The 19,786-nt window shown below is 41.1% G+C and overlaps 2 protein-coding genes across 2 annotated transcripts; both read left to right on the forward strand.

Moving 5' to 3' along the window:
* The first annotated feature begins 443 nt into the window (after positions 1-443).
* prss59 (serine protease 59, putative) lies at positions 444-10,678 on the forward strand. The gene is given in 10 exon segments (XM_027025469.3): positions 444-666; positions 668-682; positions 918-1,099; positions 1,600-1,832; positions 2,766-2,901; positions 3,965-4,079; positions 5,362-5,563; positions 5,789-5,879; positions 6,577-6,776; positions 10,000-10,678. Coding segments are annotated over 10 exon segments (1,479 nt in total). The 5' UTR covers positions 444-471; the 3' UTR covers positions 10,110-10,678.
* Positions 10,679-11,624: 946 nt separating this feature from the next.
* On the forward strand, positions 11,625-19,584 carry serpine2 (serpin peptidase inhibitor, clade E (nexin, plasminogen activator inhibitor type 1), member 2). The gene is made up of 9 exons (XM_027025470.3): positions 11,625-11,758; positions 13,196-13,490; positions 14,574-14,801; positions 15,136-15,333; positions 15,891-16,089; positions 16,263-16,360; positions 17,857-17,943; positions 18,961-19,044; positions 19,131-19,584. Exons 2-9 carry the CDS (start codon positions 13,223-13,225, stop codon positions 19,166-19,168), a joined length of 1,200 nt encoding a protein of 399 aa, XP_026881271.2. The 5' UTR covers positions 11,625-11,758; positions 13,196-13,222; the 3' UTR covers positions 19,169-19,584.
* The last annotated feature ends 202 nt before the right edge of the window (positions 19,585-19,786 follow it).

The following is a 19,786-nucleotide window of genomic DNA, read 5'->3' on the forward strand; positions in this document are numbered from 1 at the left end:
GACTTTCAAAGGATATATATATATATATATATATATATTCATGAGTATGATTTACTAACGAATTATCCTGTATACATCACTTTTTTTAGTGTTTTATACTATCAGGCATGTTTCTTCATAGGCTTACAGGTTTCCTGATGTTTATTTGGCAATCACAGTAATAATTCTAAATGTAATACTTATTATAAAAACCAACTAACATTAAAACTTAATGATTTTGATTTAAATGTCTTTTTGTCTGCGAACTCACAACATATTATCGTAACGCACAGTAAGCGTGTGGTAACGCAGGCCACAAATTAACCTGTAAAACGAGAAATAAAAATATGTTCTGAAAACATTTTGGAAAGTACCTTAAATTCCTCTCGGCTTGTGGAACGGAGACTTTTATTTTGAAATTAATTTTGGACAGTGTGCAAATTTGACATCACATGAGTAAAATACATCATCACATGCCAGAGTATCAGGGAAATGGCTTTTGCCTGTAAATTGCTGCAGAACTTTCTTGCACTTTTTATACTAGCGCTTACTGTTGTTTGCGTTCCAGGTGAAGCGGCTTTTTCTAGATTTCTTAAATTCAAGAGTGCCTCTTTTCCGAATTCGAAATATGCAGTGGATGAAAACTGGTTCGTCCAAAGATTGGACCACTTCAACGGGGCAGACAGTCCGAATTTGGAAGCAGGTAGACCTAGTTCGCTCGCTCTCTAACTGCTTACAGGACTACGATCAACGCAGGCATTACGTTCTTGTTAGATTCTTTGATTCCTTTAGTAGGCTAGTTTAGGAGACAGAGTCCTTGCGATAAATTGCAGGCCACGCTTGGTTTAATTTGGGATTCCACAGTTAATCTGAATATTCGGATGGGAAGGATAATCGTCTAAGTGATTCCCTAATATCCAGCATGGCTTTCTATGCAGAGATATTTCGTGAACGACCGTTTCTACAAACCTGGGGGCCCAGTGTTTCTCATGATAGGCGGGGAAGGACCAGCCAACCCTGCCTGGATGCAATATGGAACTTGGCTGACTTATGCAGAGAAGTTTGGTGCCTTGTGTCTGTTGCTGGAGCATCGATTCTATGGCAAAAGTCATCCGACCAAGTAAGTTTACAATGTTTTTAGTAAATGTATCTATATGTTGTAGGCTTGCTGGCATTCTCTCTTACAATAAGAGAAACATGATTAAACTTTATTCTGATAATTGCTTGAGCTGGCCTCTAAACAGTTTCGACCACTAGATGGCACTAGGGGCTACTGCGCAGCTATCCTCACATCCTAATGGATGTGACCAAATGATGCATGAATGGATAGATATTCAAAATTATAGTAAAGTACACAGATTTTGCAGAGAAACAGAAGGTTTCGGACAGAGGCCCTTCATCAGCTCTGCAAGCAATTGTACTGAAGTACACAAGGTTTCTAGACATATCTAGATATTTTACTATAGTACACTGGGGTTACTCAGCTGCAATCTTCTTTAGATATGTAAAAGGTGTTGCGTGGCTAAATGCAGTTAGAATGCAAAATTCTACACTGCAGTTTACTCAGATTTTGGAGAATCTGTTTGACATTTCATGTGTTTATCGTCTTTTTCCATCTAGAGACCTTAGCCTGGAGAGCCTACGTTTCCTAAGCAGTCGTCAAGCGCTGGCTGACCTTGCCCACTTCCGCACAGTTACCGCAGAATCTCGTGGACTCACCAGTAGCAAGTGGGTTGCGTTTGGGGGCTCATACCCAGGGTCCCTTGCTGCCTGGTTCCGCCTTAAGTATCCCCACCTCATCCATGCCTCTGTTGCAACCAGTGCACCTGTGTATGCCACTGCAAACTTCCCAGGTAACTAACAGACGCGCACACACACCTCTTGCATGTACATCTGATTTCTATCCCTAACTCAGAATTGATGCTTATTTGCAGAGCACATGCAATGTATGTGGAATTTGTCCAGTTACATTTGTCGTTGAGTAATATTTCATCTGTAATTATTCTGTACTAACAGCAATTGTATGAGTGCACAAAAAAAGAGAATGAAGAATTAATGACAGGTCAAAGGAGGCTGGCATGACATTTAGAACAACAACAGTCCAGTGTCACACAGTTTCTAAAGGGCCCGTTGGCTTATCTGATGAAATGAGGTGCCTGGTCCTTCATGCAGATGGGCAGGTTGGAGTGTTTAGAGAATCATGAGGAAAGCTCTACTGATCTATTTTGAGTGAAGATCAACTGATCTATTTTGAGTGAAGATCAACGAGACCGATCTTGCCAGACTTTGCATTCATTCCATAAAAAGAAAATAAAGATGATTCTGGATGGGGAGGAAACCATCTGATTTCTTTTGGAAACCAGATTTGATCTGGTTATTATGTAATGTAGACAGACAAATAATTCTGCATTTCTGTATGTTTCTTCTTTAACTAATTTTAATGTGTGTTTTGGATGTTTCTCTGGACACACACTGAGGCAACCAATTCTTAAACCAACAAAGTAATCATTTGAAATGCGAAATTTCATTTTGAATGTGTAAATCAGAAACGTGGCACACAGAAAAAGCTTTTTTATAATAATTAGAAGAAGAAGAAGAAGAAAACCTTTAGCAATTATAATATTGTTCTACACACTACGTGCTTGAACCCTAACTATACATATTTTTAGAATGAGCTATTAAGGCCTTTTACAGGTACATGTCCACCAGCTGGTTGCAGATTGAACTCCAAATGCGTACACATACAACATTTAACACTAGCAGGGCTGCCTGGTGCGTGATTGCAGAGTATCTGGAGGTGGTGTGGCGCTCTCTGGCAGCTGAGACCCCGGAATGCCCTTTACTGGTGAAGAAAGCATCAGACACTTTAATCGCTCATCTCAAGGACCCACAGACTTACGACAACGTCACTAAAGACTTCAGGTAAGACATGCATGCATGCACACATACACACAGAGTACACACCACTGTACATCTGATGCCATGTATTTTCTAAGTTAAAAGGGTATCCTTTTTTGCATTTTATATATATATAACATGTCCCTGTCAGTATATAATAAATAAAGGCTAGCTGCAAGCATAAGAGTCAGAGGGACAGAGATGTGCAGTGAGTGATTTATGCTAAGGAGAGTGTGTGTGTGTGTGATGCAATGGGGAAGCAGACCAGTAGCCACTGGGCTGTGACCAAACTTGTATCAAGTGGTCTCTGTGTGTGTGTGTCTGTGTTTGTCTGTGTGTGTGTGAAGGTATATAGTTTCTCCGTATCTGCAGATCTTGGAATGCTGTTCATGCTCAATAGTACAGTGGAATGTGGATAGGCTTAAGAGCCCAATGCTCCTCACACAAACAATAACTTTTACTTTTCTTCCAGTCGCCTAGGTCCACCTTTAATCATCTTAGCCCCTCCCTCAATAGCTCTAGCCCCTCCCACAATAGCTCTAGCTTTTCCCCCCCTTTTGTGGTTACATTGCCCACTGTGGTCTCTTCAGTGTCTCTGTCGAGTACATAGCTATGCGCTACTGCTCACATTCTCACTTTGCCCCTGTAATTGGAGTCCAACAAGCAGGTGGAAAAGTGAGTTGAGTTTCACAACTTCACATTTTAGAATGCCTGTGTCATGGCAGATTGATAGTTTGCGTGAGAGTGCGTGAGTGAGAGTGCGTGAGTGTGAGTGAGGGAGAGAGAGAGAGACTTGTATCTTTGTTTTGAGTTGCAGTGATGAAAATAGCTTTGCATTCACAGAGGAGTCTGTGGTCAGTGAGATGAGGCTGTCCACCTCCCACATTTTTTATTTTTTTGCCATGAGCCCATGATAATGGCGCACCACAACTACCAGCAAGTAGTTTAAGTCATTATGTGGGCGATTACTCTTGCACTGTGTATGCGTGTTTAGGCTGCTAGTGAACATTCTCTTTCATTCTTGTGTCTGTCCTTTTTCTTTCTTTCTCATGGTTGTTCTCTCTTTTCGTCCCTCTTTCTCCTCCAGACTGTGTTCCAAGTTGCAGATTCAGTCAGACATGGACTCTGCTTACCTGCTGGAGACGCTGGCTGGGAGCTTCATGGATGTTGTGCAATACAATGAGGACAACAGAGCCTTTGAGGTGTGTGGGAGGGGCTATAAATGCAGTGCCGGGTGGGTCAGAGACAGGTTAATAATTGTTCTAAAACCAACACCTGCTCTAAGAAATTAGTTCATGAAAACCTCCACTATTATGAATGAATGGCAAATGTACCGTATTTTGATGTCAGCAAAAATGGTACTCTTCTGCTACAGCTCAATGCTGTAAATGTAAGAGACATTCTGTATGTGTGAGAGGATGTTGGAGAGTGGAGAAAAGTGTGTGTAATGGAAGCTTGTATGTGAGGTTGGGGTTAGTGTGTAGTGCGGATCTGGGGAGATGTGAATCAGATTACCAATAAGATGAAGTGAGTGAAACAGTGGGTAAGCACTTGGGCACAAGCTGGATTTGGTTACAGCCCCCCCCCCCCCCCCACACACACACAGACCCACAGACATGGAGGATGCTGCAGAGAGGAACCAAAAGTGCTTGGAGGATTTTAAAAAAGGAAGAAAGTAAATAAAGAATCATATTGTTTCACAGGCTTTTGAAGTGATTTCGGGGTTTGGTTTTGGTTCGTGGTTCTGTTCTCAGTGAACACTGTCTGGATACATTAGAGAGTCTAAAAGTGAATTTGCTTGTTTTTATGCCCTGTGTAAGCATAGCGGAGGTGTCTTTTGTGCTTTATCATAGAAGCATACCAAAAAAAACCTCCATAAACAAACAGTAGCTATATTCATTCAGGATGTATAAACTGAGGAAGAGGTGGCATCTCTGGGGAAAGGCGGATATGATTATGTGGCTTGTAAGAATCCTTGTAAGATCTATTATAATGTGATTTGAAATAATGTATTGTTAATGTGTTGTTACATTAATTGAATATAAGATGTATTAGAATTATAAAGAATGGATAAAAAAGTTACATATTTTTTTTAAGTTTATGTTCAAAGTTTATGTAAAGTTTATGTTCAAAAGGTCAAGAAGAATATCAAGAAGAATAAATCTGTAAATCAGCATATAGCCAAATATGGATAAAAACTGGGAGTGAAAACAGAATAGCAGCAAGCTGTTTGAGAAAGCCAGATACCTTTCAGGTCTTCATGTAGACAAAGTCCTGAACCTGGCTGCATAACCCTAAAACATGCAGATGTGTGCTTTTAGAAAGGCTTGTGTGTGATATCAAAACCAAGCATGTTATAGTATTTGTTAAAGTATTTACAGTCCAGGAAGTTCTTGTGTGTTCTACACTCACACACTCTCTCTCTCTCTCTCTCTCTCTCTCTCTCTCTCTCTCTCTCTCTCTCATGTTGGGAGGCATTGGCAGGGTGTGGTGGGCACTAACATCACAGTAAAGGTGCTGTGCCGGCTGATGCTGGACTCGTCACTGGGCGACCCATATGATCGCTTTGCAGCTGTCACTAGGCTACTACAGGACACTTTCTCTCAGGCCTGCACTGATGTCCAGTATCTCCACTACCTCCAGGACATGAGCAACACCAGCTGGAGCGGAGCCGAGGCTGGAGGAGGTGCGTGCGCGTGCGTGCGTGTGTGCATGCATGTTATTGTACAGGAAGGTTTCAACTGGAGGTTAATATTTGTATATCGTTTGTGTGTAATGAACATGTAAATAAAATAATTGAGCAGTTTACAGTTTAAGGACAGTACTAATGATGGTGATTGTAATTATTGTTATTGCATCATATGGTGTCTCCCTCTTCATGTGTGCTTGTGTGCATGGGTGTATTTTGTAGGGAGACAGTGGGTATATCAGACCTGTACTGAATTTGGATTTTATCAAAGTACGGACTCACCAAACCAGCCGTTTGGAGGATTCCCTTTACCGTGAGTGTGGTGTTTGCGGGTTGATGTGTTGTGTGTCGGTTTGGAGAGCAGAGTGACCTGAGGGAATTATGACACTAGAGTCAGGGTGCAGTCTGAGGAGAACATACCCTTGATGTTACACACCGACCTTTCGCAGTTACAAAGTTACGTGCTGGGCTCCTTCTTATAGAGCATGGAGGCATTGGCCATGCTCAGTGACAAAGTTAAGAGTGTTGCGCAAACAGACATTTGGTCTGCTGTTGTACTGGCGCGCCAGAATTAGCTGGGTGTCAGCCCCTGAGTGAGTGTGTGTTAACCCCAGCCAGGCTTCCTGGTGCCGTGACCCAGAGAGGTTTCGCCCAGTGTCATTCTCCGTTCCCAGGAACAAAGTTACTACGCATTGTTCGATAGGAGATTCTGTCTATGGGTAGAACGTACATCTTTCCAGTGACAGTACGTGAGGGAGAGTAAGTTCATCATAGTACGTTCCATACTGTCTCCCTGCTTTGTACTATTTTCTATATACTTTATACCATAGTTTCTCCCTTTTTCTCAGTGTAATAAACTTTTCCATGCTTGTGTTTTCCATGCTTGTGGAAAACACACCTACTATTGTCTGTCTCTGTCTGTCTCCCAGGTACACCTGCAGCAGTGTGAATGTGTGCTGATTGTCAAGAGGCTTGTTGTTGTTCCTCCATCTCTGTCTGTCTCCCTGTAGCTATTACCTGCAGCAGTGCAGGGATATCTATAACCTCACCGGCTCTGTGGCCAACGCAGTGCAGCAGACCAACGAGGAATATGGGGGATATGACATCAGAACAACACGCATCGTCTTCCCCAACGGTTCCATTGACCCTTGGCATGCCCTGGGAGTGACCAGTAACATCACCAATGACCTCCCGGCGGTCTTCATCAAAGGTCAGTGAAGGGTCGCAGAGCTACTCTAGGATCCCTGCTGCTTCCACAGCTGTGTTCGGTGACCCTGCTGCATGCAATTAGCCCACTTTCGCTGAATATGCATGGAGATGTTGGCTAATAGTAATTATTACTGTATATATCATCATTATAGTATTAAAAAAGTCTGGCTTGGCTTAGCCTGACACTCCAGGCTCAGTGCACAATGCAAAATCCAGCCACTGCGCGTTCCTGCTGATTCAGCAAAGCTCGAGGATCGTACGGCTTAACGTGCAGCGCAGGAGGTCGTTTGCCGAATCGTGTTAGGCCATCAAACAGAACTTTTATCCCATTTTTTTCTCCCCTGCCAAACATACACTGTTAATGAAACTTAAGTGTAGGCTGCAAAGAAATGGTTCCAAGAAAGGACAAAACCTCAAGCCTTAATGATGCTTGAGAGACTGCTTGGCAGCAAGATATAATTGGACCCGAGGAAAGGGAAAAAAGTGTAAAAGTAAACTGAAGTGTGTGCGTGTAACGCACATGGCATGCAAGTTTGTTAAAGAATAATCCATCAATACCATGCACCTTTTCTCTTTGAGCAGACAATGGCTGAGGTTCGGAACAGGGAAATTACTTGCAATTGAGCTAAATAATAACAGGTCAAGTTCTGACACGTTCTGACTGACAAACTGCATGATAACATGGCAATTAAGCTTACATGTGTAATACACATAAATAAAAACCCTTATTGGGTGTAGGTGTACATGTAATTAGCAGCCAGTGAACGTAGGTGCAAGGTATGTAGTTCTGCTAAAGTAGGTGAAAGGTTGAGAAGGAAATTTTAGAGCAGAGTGCTCAAGGCAAAAAATGAAGGCAAAATCGAAAACTAGATTCAGAATGGAAAGAGCTAATTGACTTGGAGCTACTTTTATGGGCACAATAAAATAAACACTGAGCAGAAACGATGTGGGTTACATACTTCAGTAACTAAAACAATAGGTTGCTGTTACTGGCTACAGTCGTGAGGCCTGCTGCAATGGACATGTTGTCAGGCAGAAGAGATCCTCTGTGCCAGTGCAGATGCTCAAAAACACCCCTGCGTCATGTTCACCAAGAAAATGCAACAGTTACTCCTCATCAGGAAGACTTTTAAACTGAGGAATATGTGACTAATTTTGGTAAAGAATTCTAATCTGGGTAAATTTTATACCTTCAGTTAGGAAGTGCAGCTCTGCCTCAATCTTATTGTTCTGGGACTGCTGTCAGAGTCTCTTTAGGTAGCAAGAACTGTTTACGTCTGCCAGTCTGTCTGGCCAGGCAATGGTCACTGTGTCCTGTATTTGGTCAGGGTGGACCTCTCCTTTGGATAAGACAGCATGCTTGGGTAATCTGTCATGCTGTACTGTTGATTTAGGGCCAGTTAACACTCTGTTTTTGTCTGATTTTTGTCCGATTGGTTTCCCTATAGGTGATATAGTTTTGGTTGAGCTGATTTGTAACTTGGGTGATTACGATTGGATTTGCTGTTTATTTTCAGGTCTTGAGTGTGTGTTAATGCTGAACTGTTTTTCAGTACCATCTGAGTGAGGGGACTGGTTCTCTTTGCTCACCTCTTGGTACTGCAGAGCTTTACAATAATGAGAGTTGGATTTGCTGCATTGTAAATGTGAAAATAGATTGATTGCCATTTTTTGTATCTTTATTATTTATTAATGTCTGCCCAGTTTGTAGCGTTCCTGTGCTTTAAAATAGCTTTACCGAACTCTGCATGCAGGATCTCAATTAAATGTTGTCCCACGTTCTGAGTTCCTAATTTTTGAGCAAACCCCATACCTCACAGACATGCAGGGCAATTGGGTTAAAACATTTTTTAGCCAAATTCTGATATGAAATTTCTACTGAAATGTGTTTTTGTGGCATAAAATGTACTGCCAAGTTAAGATGTCCAGAAGAACGAATTTTGATCCCTACATGAATATAACTGAATATTCAATATTGATGCCTAGTGTAAATGTGTGTTTTGATCCCTGAGGTCTGGATCTTTTCTGGATTATTATAACTAATTATAATTAGTCTTTTTAAGTTTCCCATCAGGGCCCTGGCAGGGGTCTGGCAGTACTGCTCCAGCAGGTCCAGATGCTGCTATAGACCCTGTGCAGTGGAGAACAGGAGAACCAGTTCCCCTGAATAGAGCCAGAATTTAATCTCTGGGTCATGCAGTGTTAGACCAGGAGCTGTGGATTCTTCTAGTGTTTTGCACCAGTTCATTAACATACAAATTAAAAAGCACAGCAACCTTGTCTCACTCTATGTTCATAAAGTAGGATATTTGTTAGTTTATGGCCAAGTTATATTCCACACCCATTTTCTTGTATACTTTGACTTGAAAGCATGTGTTTTACCCCCTACACATCTTTCTCTAATTTTGTAAAATATTCCTTGGAGCTGGTCATAAAAAGGCCTTTTTAAAGTCTGTAAAGCATGCAAAAATAAAAGCTTTTTTTCTTTTTTGGCAGGGGGGAGAAATATGATCAGTGGTGCGGTAAAAGTTCAATTTGGCTTCTACCCAAGACATGCTTAATAACGAAGTTCAGAAATTAAGAATTTAAAATACTGCACATTGACATCCCCAGATTACTGTTCACACCGATGCCTCGGTAATTGTTAGAATTTATATCCATCTTTATGGAGTCCAGATTTAAGGGAGGAAGAAGAAGAACTTGGAAACAGATTAAACAGTTTTAGACTTGCCAAGTGAAATTTAGAGCTTGAACATTTTTCATTTGCTTCAGTACAAATGCTTTCTAAGATTTTAGTTTGTTGATTTTCTCCTTACGTTCTTGCTCTGTAATTGAGAAGTCTACTTTATGTAAGAGAGGAAATGGGTTGTCATGTCCCCATTTTTGTATTGCCATTTCTTCCTGGTTTTTATTAATTTGGTTGTCCCAAAATTGGTGTTTGTTTTTAATCAACTCCTCAAATAGTGTCGTTTGTATGTACAAATGTACAGTTGAGTGTTCCATGTCTTTTTGGTTCTGATTCTATGTTTTTTTTATTCTCTCTTGCGCTCGCTCTCTCTCTCTCTCTCTCTCTCTCTCTCTCTCTCTCTGTCTGTCTGTCTCTCTCTCTCTCTCTGTCTGTCTCTCTCTCTCTCTCTCTGTCTGTCTCTGTCTGTCTCCACCTCTCTCTCTCTCTCTCTCTCTCTCTCTCTCTCTCTCGGTTTTTCTTTCCTTCTTCCTTACAGGTACAGCTCATTGTGCTAATATGTACCCTGCCCGTGCTGAAGACCTCCCAGAGTTGATGCTAGCACGAGATCAGATCTTCCTTTTGCTTCAAAAGTGGCTAAAGGAATGATGGCGAGCCATGACAGCAAGTCGGTTTTGGCATCTGCACTTAATGAGAATTATGATGAAGGGCAACATACTGGATGAAACTGTGCTCTGTTCTTTTGTCAGTAAGACTTATAACAGAGAATCATTTAACCTTTTTAGAGGGAAAGAGTTTTGAAGGGACCGAACTGTGAATTGCTCACTTTTTCACTTGAAATTGCTCTGGGCTGCATGCGAGTGAGACAATCAATTTACGCGAGAGGGTGGGGGATTGGGGGGGGGGGGGGGTTGATGGGAAGACTGTATAACAGTAAAGCTAAAATAAAGCTTTAAAAAATAGTATGGTTTGACCTGGTTTTTAGTTTTTGTTTGTTTGTTTCCCTGTTTCCCTTGGTCTATCAGTATCCTAAATTGGGCCTGCACAGAAAAGTTCTGTATGTAGGAATTGTCCAATATCCCTGTAAATTTGTTCAGTAAACTGATAAAGTATTAAAGTATTACAGGAAAATAATCATTACCCTTATGATTTCTGGTTGAAGCTACAACTAGTAAGAAAATCACTAAATAGTACAAAATAAAAGTAGTGAAAACAAATGCTAATGCTTTTTGTTGTTGACTTGAGTTTAATGTTGAATAATTAATCAAGCACAATCACTATCAAAGTACCCTCAGGTTCAGCAATTCTGTTACTGTAATGAGCTGCTACAGTTTCTTAGAATCAGCTGAGGCTTTTTGTGGCTGGAATGCGTTCGGTGCATTGAAACATCATTACAATTATTTCGCGATATTGTTTTTCTTAAGGTGGATGGGTTTTAATGGTGTAACCAATTCTCGCTCACGTTTAGCAGGCTGTCGTGTGTCCACAAGGGGGCGCTATCGCAATCAGTTTACTTTCGTGTATATCGCTGAAAAAGAAGAAACTCTTTGACCCCCGCTAGCAAGATCTCTGCAATGCAGGGTGCAACAGATCCTGCTGCCGTTGCAGTATGACAACTGCTCAATAATATAAAAAATGTTTACTTGACCAGAGTCAAAATGACAAACAGGCGACGATGTGCACAGCGGAAGATGGTTACATTATAGGCTTTCTGTGATTTAGTCTTTAAGGTAAATGCTCACAAGGATCTGTTTCGTTTTACACAAGTAAACAAAACGTTCAGTAGATTTAAAAGGTGACTAGTCTTTGCATCATGTAAAGGGGGAGCATTTTACACAGCTCTACAGACAATAAAATGGCAGTGGCACTTTTGTGGTTTAAAATCAAAGCCCGTAATGCGCACAAGATCACACTGCACTTTCTGTCCACAGCTGCAACGCACGAGAAAAGCACTGTTCACTTCTAGTACATGGAGGTTCGCGTCTAAGATTGTTGTTTTGTTTTGTTTTTCTTTTACAAATATTTTTGTCCATGATTGTGTACTAAATTGGAATATCACTATACAGGGTTGGTGTGATTTCACCTACGGATTCATACGGGTCTATGCGTCACAAACGTCTAAGTATTAGTCGGGAGGCGGAGCCCCGTGCTTAGACCCCGCCCATAATGTACCGGGGAGGTGGCAGCGGCTTATATCACCGTGAAGCGCCGACAGAAACGGGAAATTATCGCTGTTGCGAAAGCGAGAACTTTTACTGTCTTCCTGGTATTTTCGCCCAAATCCTTACAAGAAGAAGGTGAGAGTACTTGGCATATTTTCTTTCGAAATTGTCCACTTTGGTCAGGGGGTATGTATGGCGTTGTATTTTTAGCCTGGTATTATAACTGGTACGTTCCATAAGTCGCCATGAAAGCACAGTGTAATTTTTAATTTCCCTAAAGTAATCGTAAAGATGCTCTTATATGTTTGCAAATACTAACATGCGATCTGCTTCTTTCGTTTTCTGCATTTTCAAGAGATCGTTAAATGTCTAAAAGTGTTAAGCATTAGCTAGAACTGTGATCAAACGGCTGGTAAATATTCTACTCGTACGTTTGTTTAAAGGGCTCTTTTGGCACAGCCGTGGTCAGGAAGATGGATGATATGACAACAAACCTAATCAGCAATAATGGCCAGCAGTTTTTGGTTTTTTTTTCTAACATTGGAGAATGCAGTCTACGTTTATGAGTGAGCTTTTCATAACCAGTCTGTGAATTCTAAGCGAATGTGAGACTAATGTATCTGCCTCGTAATACGCATAGGACGGGAACTGGACGGTGAGGGATAAATGAAACGTAGTCCACGCGCAGTTTAAGTAAGGTCCGTAAAGTACAACGTGCCAGTGTTGAGGTAAAAAAAAACAAAACATCGCGCAGCTATTGATAACTCGCACGTGTCGAAAAATGGAGCTTATGAACAGCAGTATGCTCGCTCGTTCAAGGGAGCTCATCAAATATCTCCTAACCATAGGTGTGTCTAGGTCGCTTTGAAGCCCACCTGATTTTGAAAGAAGCACCGAGCTTCTCTCAACAGTACGTGCAGTCCGTTTACGCGGCATGCTCTACAGAACGCTGGTTATTTTGGTCCTTTGAGCTTTTTCACACATTCGGGGACAAACGGACTGATCTCTCGATGCGTTTTGTGTAGCCGATGGTGCCAGCGGCCAGTGTGTGGCCTAACGCCTCGCGCCGAGACGCGCACGTTCCTTCCGTCGAACGTGTTCCAGGGCGATGGAGCGGATAGAGTGCGCGAGACGGCCGAAGTTCGTGTGCGCGTGTTCGAGCAGACGCGGCGCGTCCGAGAATAGCAATGAGAGAGAGGAGGAGATTAAACGGGTTCGCTGAAATTGTTTTAATGAATATGCGGAGAGTTGAGTAGCTATTAACAGAGTCGCATCAGAAAGTGTATTTGTATGTGGGTTTTCCAAAAAAAAATATTTTTTTTTTCCTTTCTCAGATTTTAATTGTGGAATTTGATATCATTATATTGCATCAATGGATGCTAAATGTAACCAAAGACGCGCACTATTTAAAACGTGCTAAACTAGTTTGCTGTATTTGTCTTTTCCACTGACCACAACCGTATTGATTTTAGGCCTGTTTAGGGTGCTTTATTAGAATGACAAACAATTGATTGACATAGCAAGTGTCACAGAGTTCAATAACAAAAATCTCTCTGTGTGTCTCTTTCTCAGGGTTCCTGACTATACCACTCCTTCACCATGTCTTACATGTGTGTGTTATTCATGTTTGTGCTGCTGACGGTGTGCGTGTTTCACGGCGCTGTCTCCGAGTCTGCGGCTCCGTCTTACGGTGAGCGGGGTTCTGACCTGGGCTTGCAGGTGTTACTGAAAGTGATTCAGGAGAAGCCGCAGGAAAATGTGGTCCTGTCCCCCCATGGAGTGGCCTCCATTCTGGGCATGCTGCTCCCTGGTGCCCACGGCGATACCAAACACCAGCTTCTTGTGGGACTACAATATAAGAAGAAAGGTAAGAAGAGCAGGGCTGTTTTTCCTGAAGGAAGTGTAACCTTTTGTTTCAAAATTCAAAAAATATATTTTCTTTCCCTCTTGACAGAGCAGTTGATGAGTGTGAGAATATTCACAAATCCGTAAACATTTAGACTGCCACCATTCTTCATGTAAATTAGGACAGCCTATCCTTAACACAACTCACTCCCTTTATAAAATAAATAAGTTTGAGACTGAATGCAAAGCCATGAAATAAATTTGATCTCCACTAGTGAATGATTCTAGTGAATTAAAAAAAATGTGCATAACTAGTGGTTTCCTTTTAAATTAATTTAACTCGACCATGGGTTTCAAACTGCAGACCTGAAGGTGAACAATAAGTGCTCCTAGTTATTAGTCCATACAAAGCATATGAGTGGAAATAGTCGTGCTAAAGAGGAAAAATGCTCCAGAAAACTGTCTGGTGTGCAAGCTTTAGGGCCTGAACCCCAGAGAGTCTGCAGAGCACTTGCATATCCTGAGCTCTTGCAGCACACATCTTTTGTCACTATTCAATTTCAACATTCTATCTGGAAAAGTGATCTGGATTTATTTATTTTTTATTCCCTCACTGATTTATTCTTGCTAAACAGAGTTGTCGTAAGTTGAAAAATGACATCAGCATTTGGCAAAGTGTCAGTTTAGTTTGGTCATGCAGATGGTACGAGCAAGTCTGACAGGCTGTTTGCAACACATGAAGGACAGAGGCACTGAATCTTGCCCCGTCATGTCCCTGCCGCTGTTTAAACGTGAAATGTCTTGCAGCAAATGATTGGTGTAAGAGTAATTCCTCACTGTTCCTCTCCAGACACCTTTAAAGGTACATGACATTTTGTGTTTTATTGCCCCCACATGCATTAACATAGTGTGATTCTTCCCACACCCTCTCCTCCAACAAGCAAAAAAGAGGGGTCAAAACCCCACTTCAAAAAGGTGCAGAAATAAAATGCACAATAGTGGATGGGATTTTGGGCAAAGAGAGGCTTGCTTGAATCTGATCTCTTTCACATGCAAGGAGCCTGGTGGAAACGATGAAGGTGTGCTAAACGCCGCTCTCTTCCAGGGCCCTATAAGATGCTTCAGAAGCTCCACAGGACCCTGACGTCCAAGTCCAATAGCGACCTCATCACCATCGCTAATGCCCTCTTCCCACAAGAGGGTTTCAGCATGCACTCCGATTTCCTGACAACAAACAGAGACAATTTCCTGTGCGATAGCCGCCCCCTTGACTACAGAAACCCGCAGGGGTCTGCAGATATAATCAATGAGTGGGTCAGCAACACCACAAAGGGTATGGAAATGCTATGGTCTTTGAGCCTGTTTCCCATGTTTTTGTCTACTGACTGAAACCTGTTCTTTTCCCTTGTAATGTATAAAAGTAACATTAAGAGCTCTAAACCATTTTTAACTTCCAGGCTAAAAATTAACCATCAGTAGGGAATACTTTGAGTAAAATAGTCTTGGCTCTTACCCTGAATCCAGAAAACTCAATTTCTTTTTTGCTTTTTTTATACCATAGGAAAATTCTCTTAATCACCTCGTGTAAAAGCCTCAGACTGTTGTTGACTATTACTGAATATCACCATGAACTTACAAACTTTTCCTTATACTCATACCCCCATTAGGCCACATCACCAGTCTTGTGCAAGCTGACATGCTGGACCCCATGCTGACACGGCTGGTGGCCGTCAACTCCATCTACTTTAAAGGGCTGTGGAAGGCACGCTTTCAGCCCCAGAGCACCAAGATGAGGAGCTTCACCAGTGGAGATGGACAGTCCTACAAAGTGCCCATGATGTCCCAGCTGTCTCTCTTCAATATTGGTGAGGCTGTTTTGGCTTTGCTGGGAATTTCTTACATGAAGCCTGAATTTTGCATTTAAGTGAGGAGATGTAGGGAGCATATGCCTTTATCCATTTCTAAAAGAGCACAACCTTAACTAACTTAACAGTGAACCTAAAAGGCTACCTCACTATGCTGGACCAGATTGGTTTTATTTTGGAATCATGGCTGTATATCCCTTGGTCCCTTGAAGTTTGTATACTCTGTGTGTAAATTTAATGTGGGTTTTACTAAAGCTCAGTTACTATAGACAAAGAAATAACCCCTTTAAAATGTAATGTTGGAAATGTTTTCCATTTAAGATTTACTTAACGAAATGTCTGAAGTTTTACTAAAATATTGCTGTCTGTCTCAGTTTTATGAATATTTTTGGCTTTATTTTTATATTTAAACTTTTTAGTGGTTAATTAGTGAGTAGTTGCTGGGTTCCTCAGCTCTTCTGGTTTGTTATTTTCTGTTGCGGTCAGTGCATGTTAGATATGTACCCACAAATTTTAAACCAGAATTTGATTTCTCTTCTCTTCTCTTCTCCACCTAGGTGTGGCAAGCACTCCCGATGGCGTGAAGTATAAAGTTATAGAGTTGCCGTATCGTGGCAACAGTATGAGTATGTTCATTGCTCTGCCGCAAGAGAAATCGACACCATTGGCGGCTGTACTGCCACATATCTCCACAGCAGTAGTGCAGGGCTGGGCCAAGCAAATGAGCCAAACGAAGGTCCGCCTTCTGCTGCCAAAGTGAGGCTCAATTCTGTTTGAATCCCGAACCACAAACCAGGCTTTCAAACCCATTGAAACATTCGTGGTAAACCTTGTGGTGAATTTTGGGGTTCCTGTAAAAACCAGAACATGTCTTTGCAACTCTGTCTTCTCTCCCTTTCATGTACTCTGTACTCTCTGACTCTGGGCAGGTTCATAGCAGAAGCAGAGGTGGATCTGGAGGGGCCTCTCTCAGCTTTGGGTATAACCAATATATTTAGTGAGGGGAAAGCTGACTTCAGACACCTCAGTGAGTCACACATGATTTCTGCTTGTTTGTAAAAGCTGTTCTGTTTCGTCAATTGATGTACAGTCACTGGCGTCATGACTACAGCAGTTAATTGCAGGAAACGTGGTCCAAAACGGGTGTTCAGTCACTTCCTGGTATAATGCTTAAGCTCTTGTAACGCACCTGAGTCAATTCACTTGAATGGGGAAACGAATCGGGGCAGCACAGAGATAGTTCTGGGATATGACCGGAAGGCCACTGATCTAGAAAATCTTAAATAACTCATCCGTGTACTCTAAATATTTTAAATAACCTGGTCTCTGACATGTTTGCATTACATAGCGTCTTAGCTGTTGACTGTGATTTTTGAGCTTGAAAATTGTAGCAGTATGAATCATGTCTAGCTGAGGGGTGTGAGGCTGAAGGAGAAACACTCCCTGAAAACTGATCTTAACTTACCTATTCCCATAACAACCACCTCTAAGCTGCGCACATGGCTCAGACATTCTTTTATCCACTTGGCTTAACTGCGGGATTGTTTATTCAATCATTTTGCCATCTGCCTTTTGGAAAGATGCATAGACATCATGGCAACCTGTCAGTGCTGGGAAGTGTCCTAGACCCTGCTAGCCAAGTGAAGCATACAGTGAGTGGATGTTTCTTTGGGTATTGGCCAGTGGAGAGTAATTCTTTCAGACAAAGAGGAAGAACTATTGGGAGTAATATAATGGCCATTACCAGTTAACTTGGAAAATAAAAGACAGAGATCGAAGATAGAACTGTAAATTTACAATGTATTCGCAATATATAGCCTAAATGACCATGATAAAAGACAATTAAACAATTGAGTTTTATAGCCTGTATCAGTTTTATTCCCACCCACCCCCCCCTTTTTTTGCACTACTGAGCACTTTGTTGTACGTCTGTAATGTCAGACATGCATTAAACAGTGCAAGTTCTTGCTCCTTCAAGATTTAACAATCATTACATACAGAAGTTAATTTTTAAAAGCCGGTAGTCCAATAAACATTGAGATTTTTTCAGTAGGACTTTGTGGGGTGTGCATCCATGGTTTGACAAGCAAATTCATGCAGAATTTGCTGTCTGCCAAACACAGCTAGTCTATTCAGACAGCATCAGATTGTAATATGCCAAGTAAATATCTAACTGTTAATATGCTAAAAATACTGAACTACAGTGTGTGTGCTGAGTAATAGACATGGTGTTATCTATTTTAGTGCCATGAGCTACAGTGTGCATGCGGAGTATTATAGACAGTGTTATCTATTTTTTTTAATCTATTTTAGTGTTATGACAATCTTAGGCCTTGGTGTTTGTGGTTGCAAAAGAAAAACAAAACAAAACAAAAAAACAAAAGTGCATTGATGTCATGATGTCATCTGAGATTCATTTTTTAAAATTGTTTTGCTGTCCCCTTGTGGCTACTTGTGGTATAACGGAACAGTAACTGTCCATCTCAAGCATTTTGTGTGTGTGCCTGCATGCATGTTTCACAGGTTCAGAACCTGTCTATGTGTCTAAGGCTCTGCAAAAAGCCAAGATAGAGGTGAATGAGGACGGGACGAAAGCATCTGCTGCAACTAGTAAGTCTGTAGATGTGTGACTGGAGCCGTGTAACTGGAGACGTGTGTGACTAATGGTTTGACGGATGTGTTTGGTGAAACTTTGCTACTCACTATCATCTAGCCAAATTTGTACATTTTTACCATATGCCAGTACGCTTTCAGTTTGTACCCCGTTCAGACTTCAAATATGCAATGTAGGAAAACAAGGAGAAATTCACGGATTGGTCTGTCTTTTTCCTGGATAAATCCAGTTATGATTCCTAAAAGAGGGTTAAATGCTTCCTGCAGTCTAAACGGTGTTTTACAGAAGTGCAGGAATAAATCTTTTCCATTAACAGAGAAATGCAGTTAAGTCTTACTTGTTCTCCTTTTAAAATTAACTTTATATATCATATCATTTCATAGTAAATAGTTTCTAAAGATTTTCCAAGTTCATGTGGTCTAATGGCTCCTCTCCCAGGAAAGAAGAGACACTCATTGATGACTAAAGGATGTAAACGTATTCAGATGTAGAAAAAAAAGAAAAAAGAAAGATGACTCATCGGTCCACATTACTTTCTTCCACTGTTTGGGGCTCCAGGCTTTGTGCTATTTACATCAGGGTTTGCAAGTGTGCAGCTGCCTTTTGAATTACTTCATTTTTCCCCATGTACCTTTTATGTGTGCTTTGTAAATCTCCCAGTCAGTGAAAAGCACCACTCTCTGGACAACCATTGCTACAGGCTATATGATTAAGAACTGAATATATGTGCAAAATCCCAAGATTAATATAACTAGCACCAACACTATGCATCACACAAAAATGCAATGCATGTTTTGATTTTCTCTATAATACAGTTGTAGGTACAATTTTTATTAGAAACATCTATCTTGCACCAACAGTAATTGCATCAACTTATGTACAGAATTTGCCTAATTCTTACCATGGTCAGAAACATGTTCATCTTAAATTTAGTCCACCTATTCTGAACATAAACACAGTCCTAAAGCTGTGCACAGCACCCTCGTGTGGTCATTCCTCTCTTTTCTGTCTAGCTGCAATCTTGTGGGCCAGATCGTCTCCTCCATGGGTGATTATTGATAGACCATTCCTGTTCCTCATCAGACACAACTCTACAGGTATCTTAAATACACCCTAATACACTAGCCTTTGTTTCATTCAGAGAACAAGCTAGCAGCTGACATTTTAAATATCTTTCCTTCAGGAACCATTCTCTTTGCTGGCCAAATCAACAAACCATAAATAAGCCGATGAAGACGACAGACACCTCACACATACATTTCATTTTTAACTTTGTTTTAGACGAACCCTGCCCTGATGGGGGCTGTTTGATTTCTACTTTGTTCTGTGTCTTCGTGCCACGCTATGCAGCAATACTGAAATTGCTCCATGTCTTTACAGTATGTTCACATTTGTTCATTAGTTTTATGCAAGTTAAATAGAGTGACTAATGTAAACGTTTTTGCATTTGAGGTGTTTGATTCAAGTGCTGAGTCTGTTTTAAATATTCACACCAGTGTCTTGTCACACTACAAAGTGCTTTTGTATAGATCTTTTATTCTTTTCCTGCAGTGTTGAATTTTGTAGTTGAGTTACATTAGTTTGTCTTGTTTTAATTTTTAATTTTATTTTTAGAATAAAGTACTTGTTTGCTGTAACTTGAGCTGGTTTATTTACTAAAGAAGCTTGGTTTGCGTGCTTGGTCTTTTCTCTGTTGTCCCCAAGCAAAAGAAAAGAAAAAGAATTCCTGGAGAACAGAGATTCGTGGCTTCCAAAATTTCTGTCTGATATTAAGAATTTTACAGGAAACAACATGGATGAACCCTGTATTCGCTGCTTCGTCGTCACCTTGATAATGAA

The sequence above is a fragment of the Electrophorus electricus genome, chromosome 17 (assembly GCF_041902795.1).
Source record: "Electrophorus electricus isolate QZ-2024a chromosome 17, ASM4190279v1, whole genome shotgun sequence".
NCBI lineage: Eukaryota > Metazoa > Chordata > Actinopteri > Gymnotiformes > Gymnotidae > Electrophorus > Electrophorus electricus.

Excerpts from the sequence above, each read along its gene's own strand:
- serpine2 (XM_027025470.3), top strand. The coding sequence starts at position 13,223 with ATGTCTTACATGTGTGTGTTATTCATGTTTGTGCTGCTGACGGTGTGC. Across the intron at positions 15,334-15,890 it reads GCTGTCTCTCTTCAATATTG|GTGTGGCAAGCACTCCCGAT; the intron begins GTGAGGCTGTTT and ends TTCTCCACCTAG. Across the intron at positions 16,361-17,856 it reads AGCTGACTTCAGACACCTCA|GTTCAGAACCTGTCTATGTG; the intron begins GTGAGTCACACA and ends CATGTTTCACAG.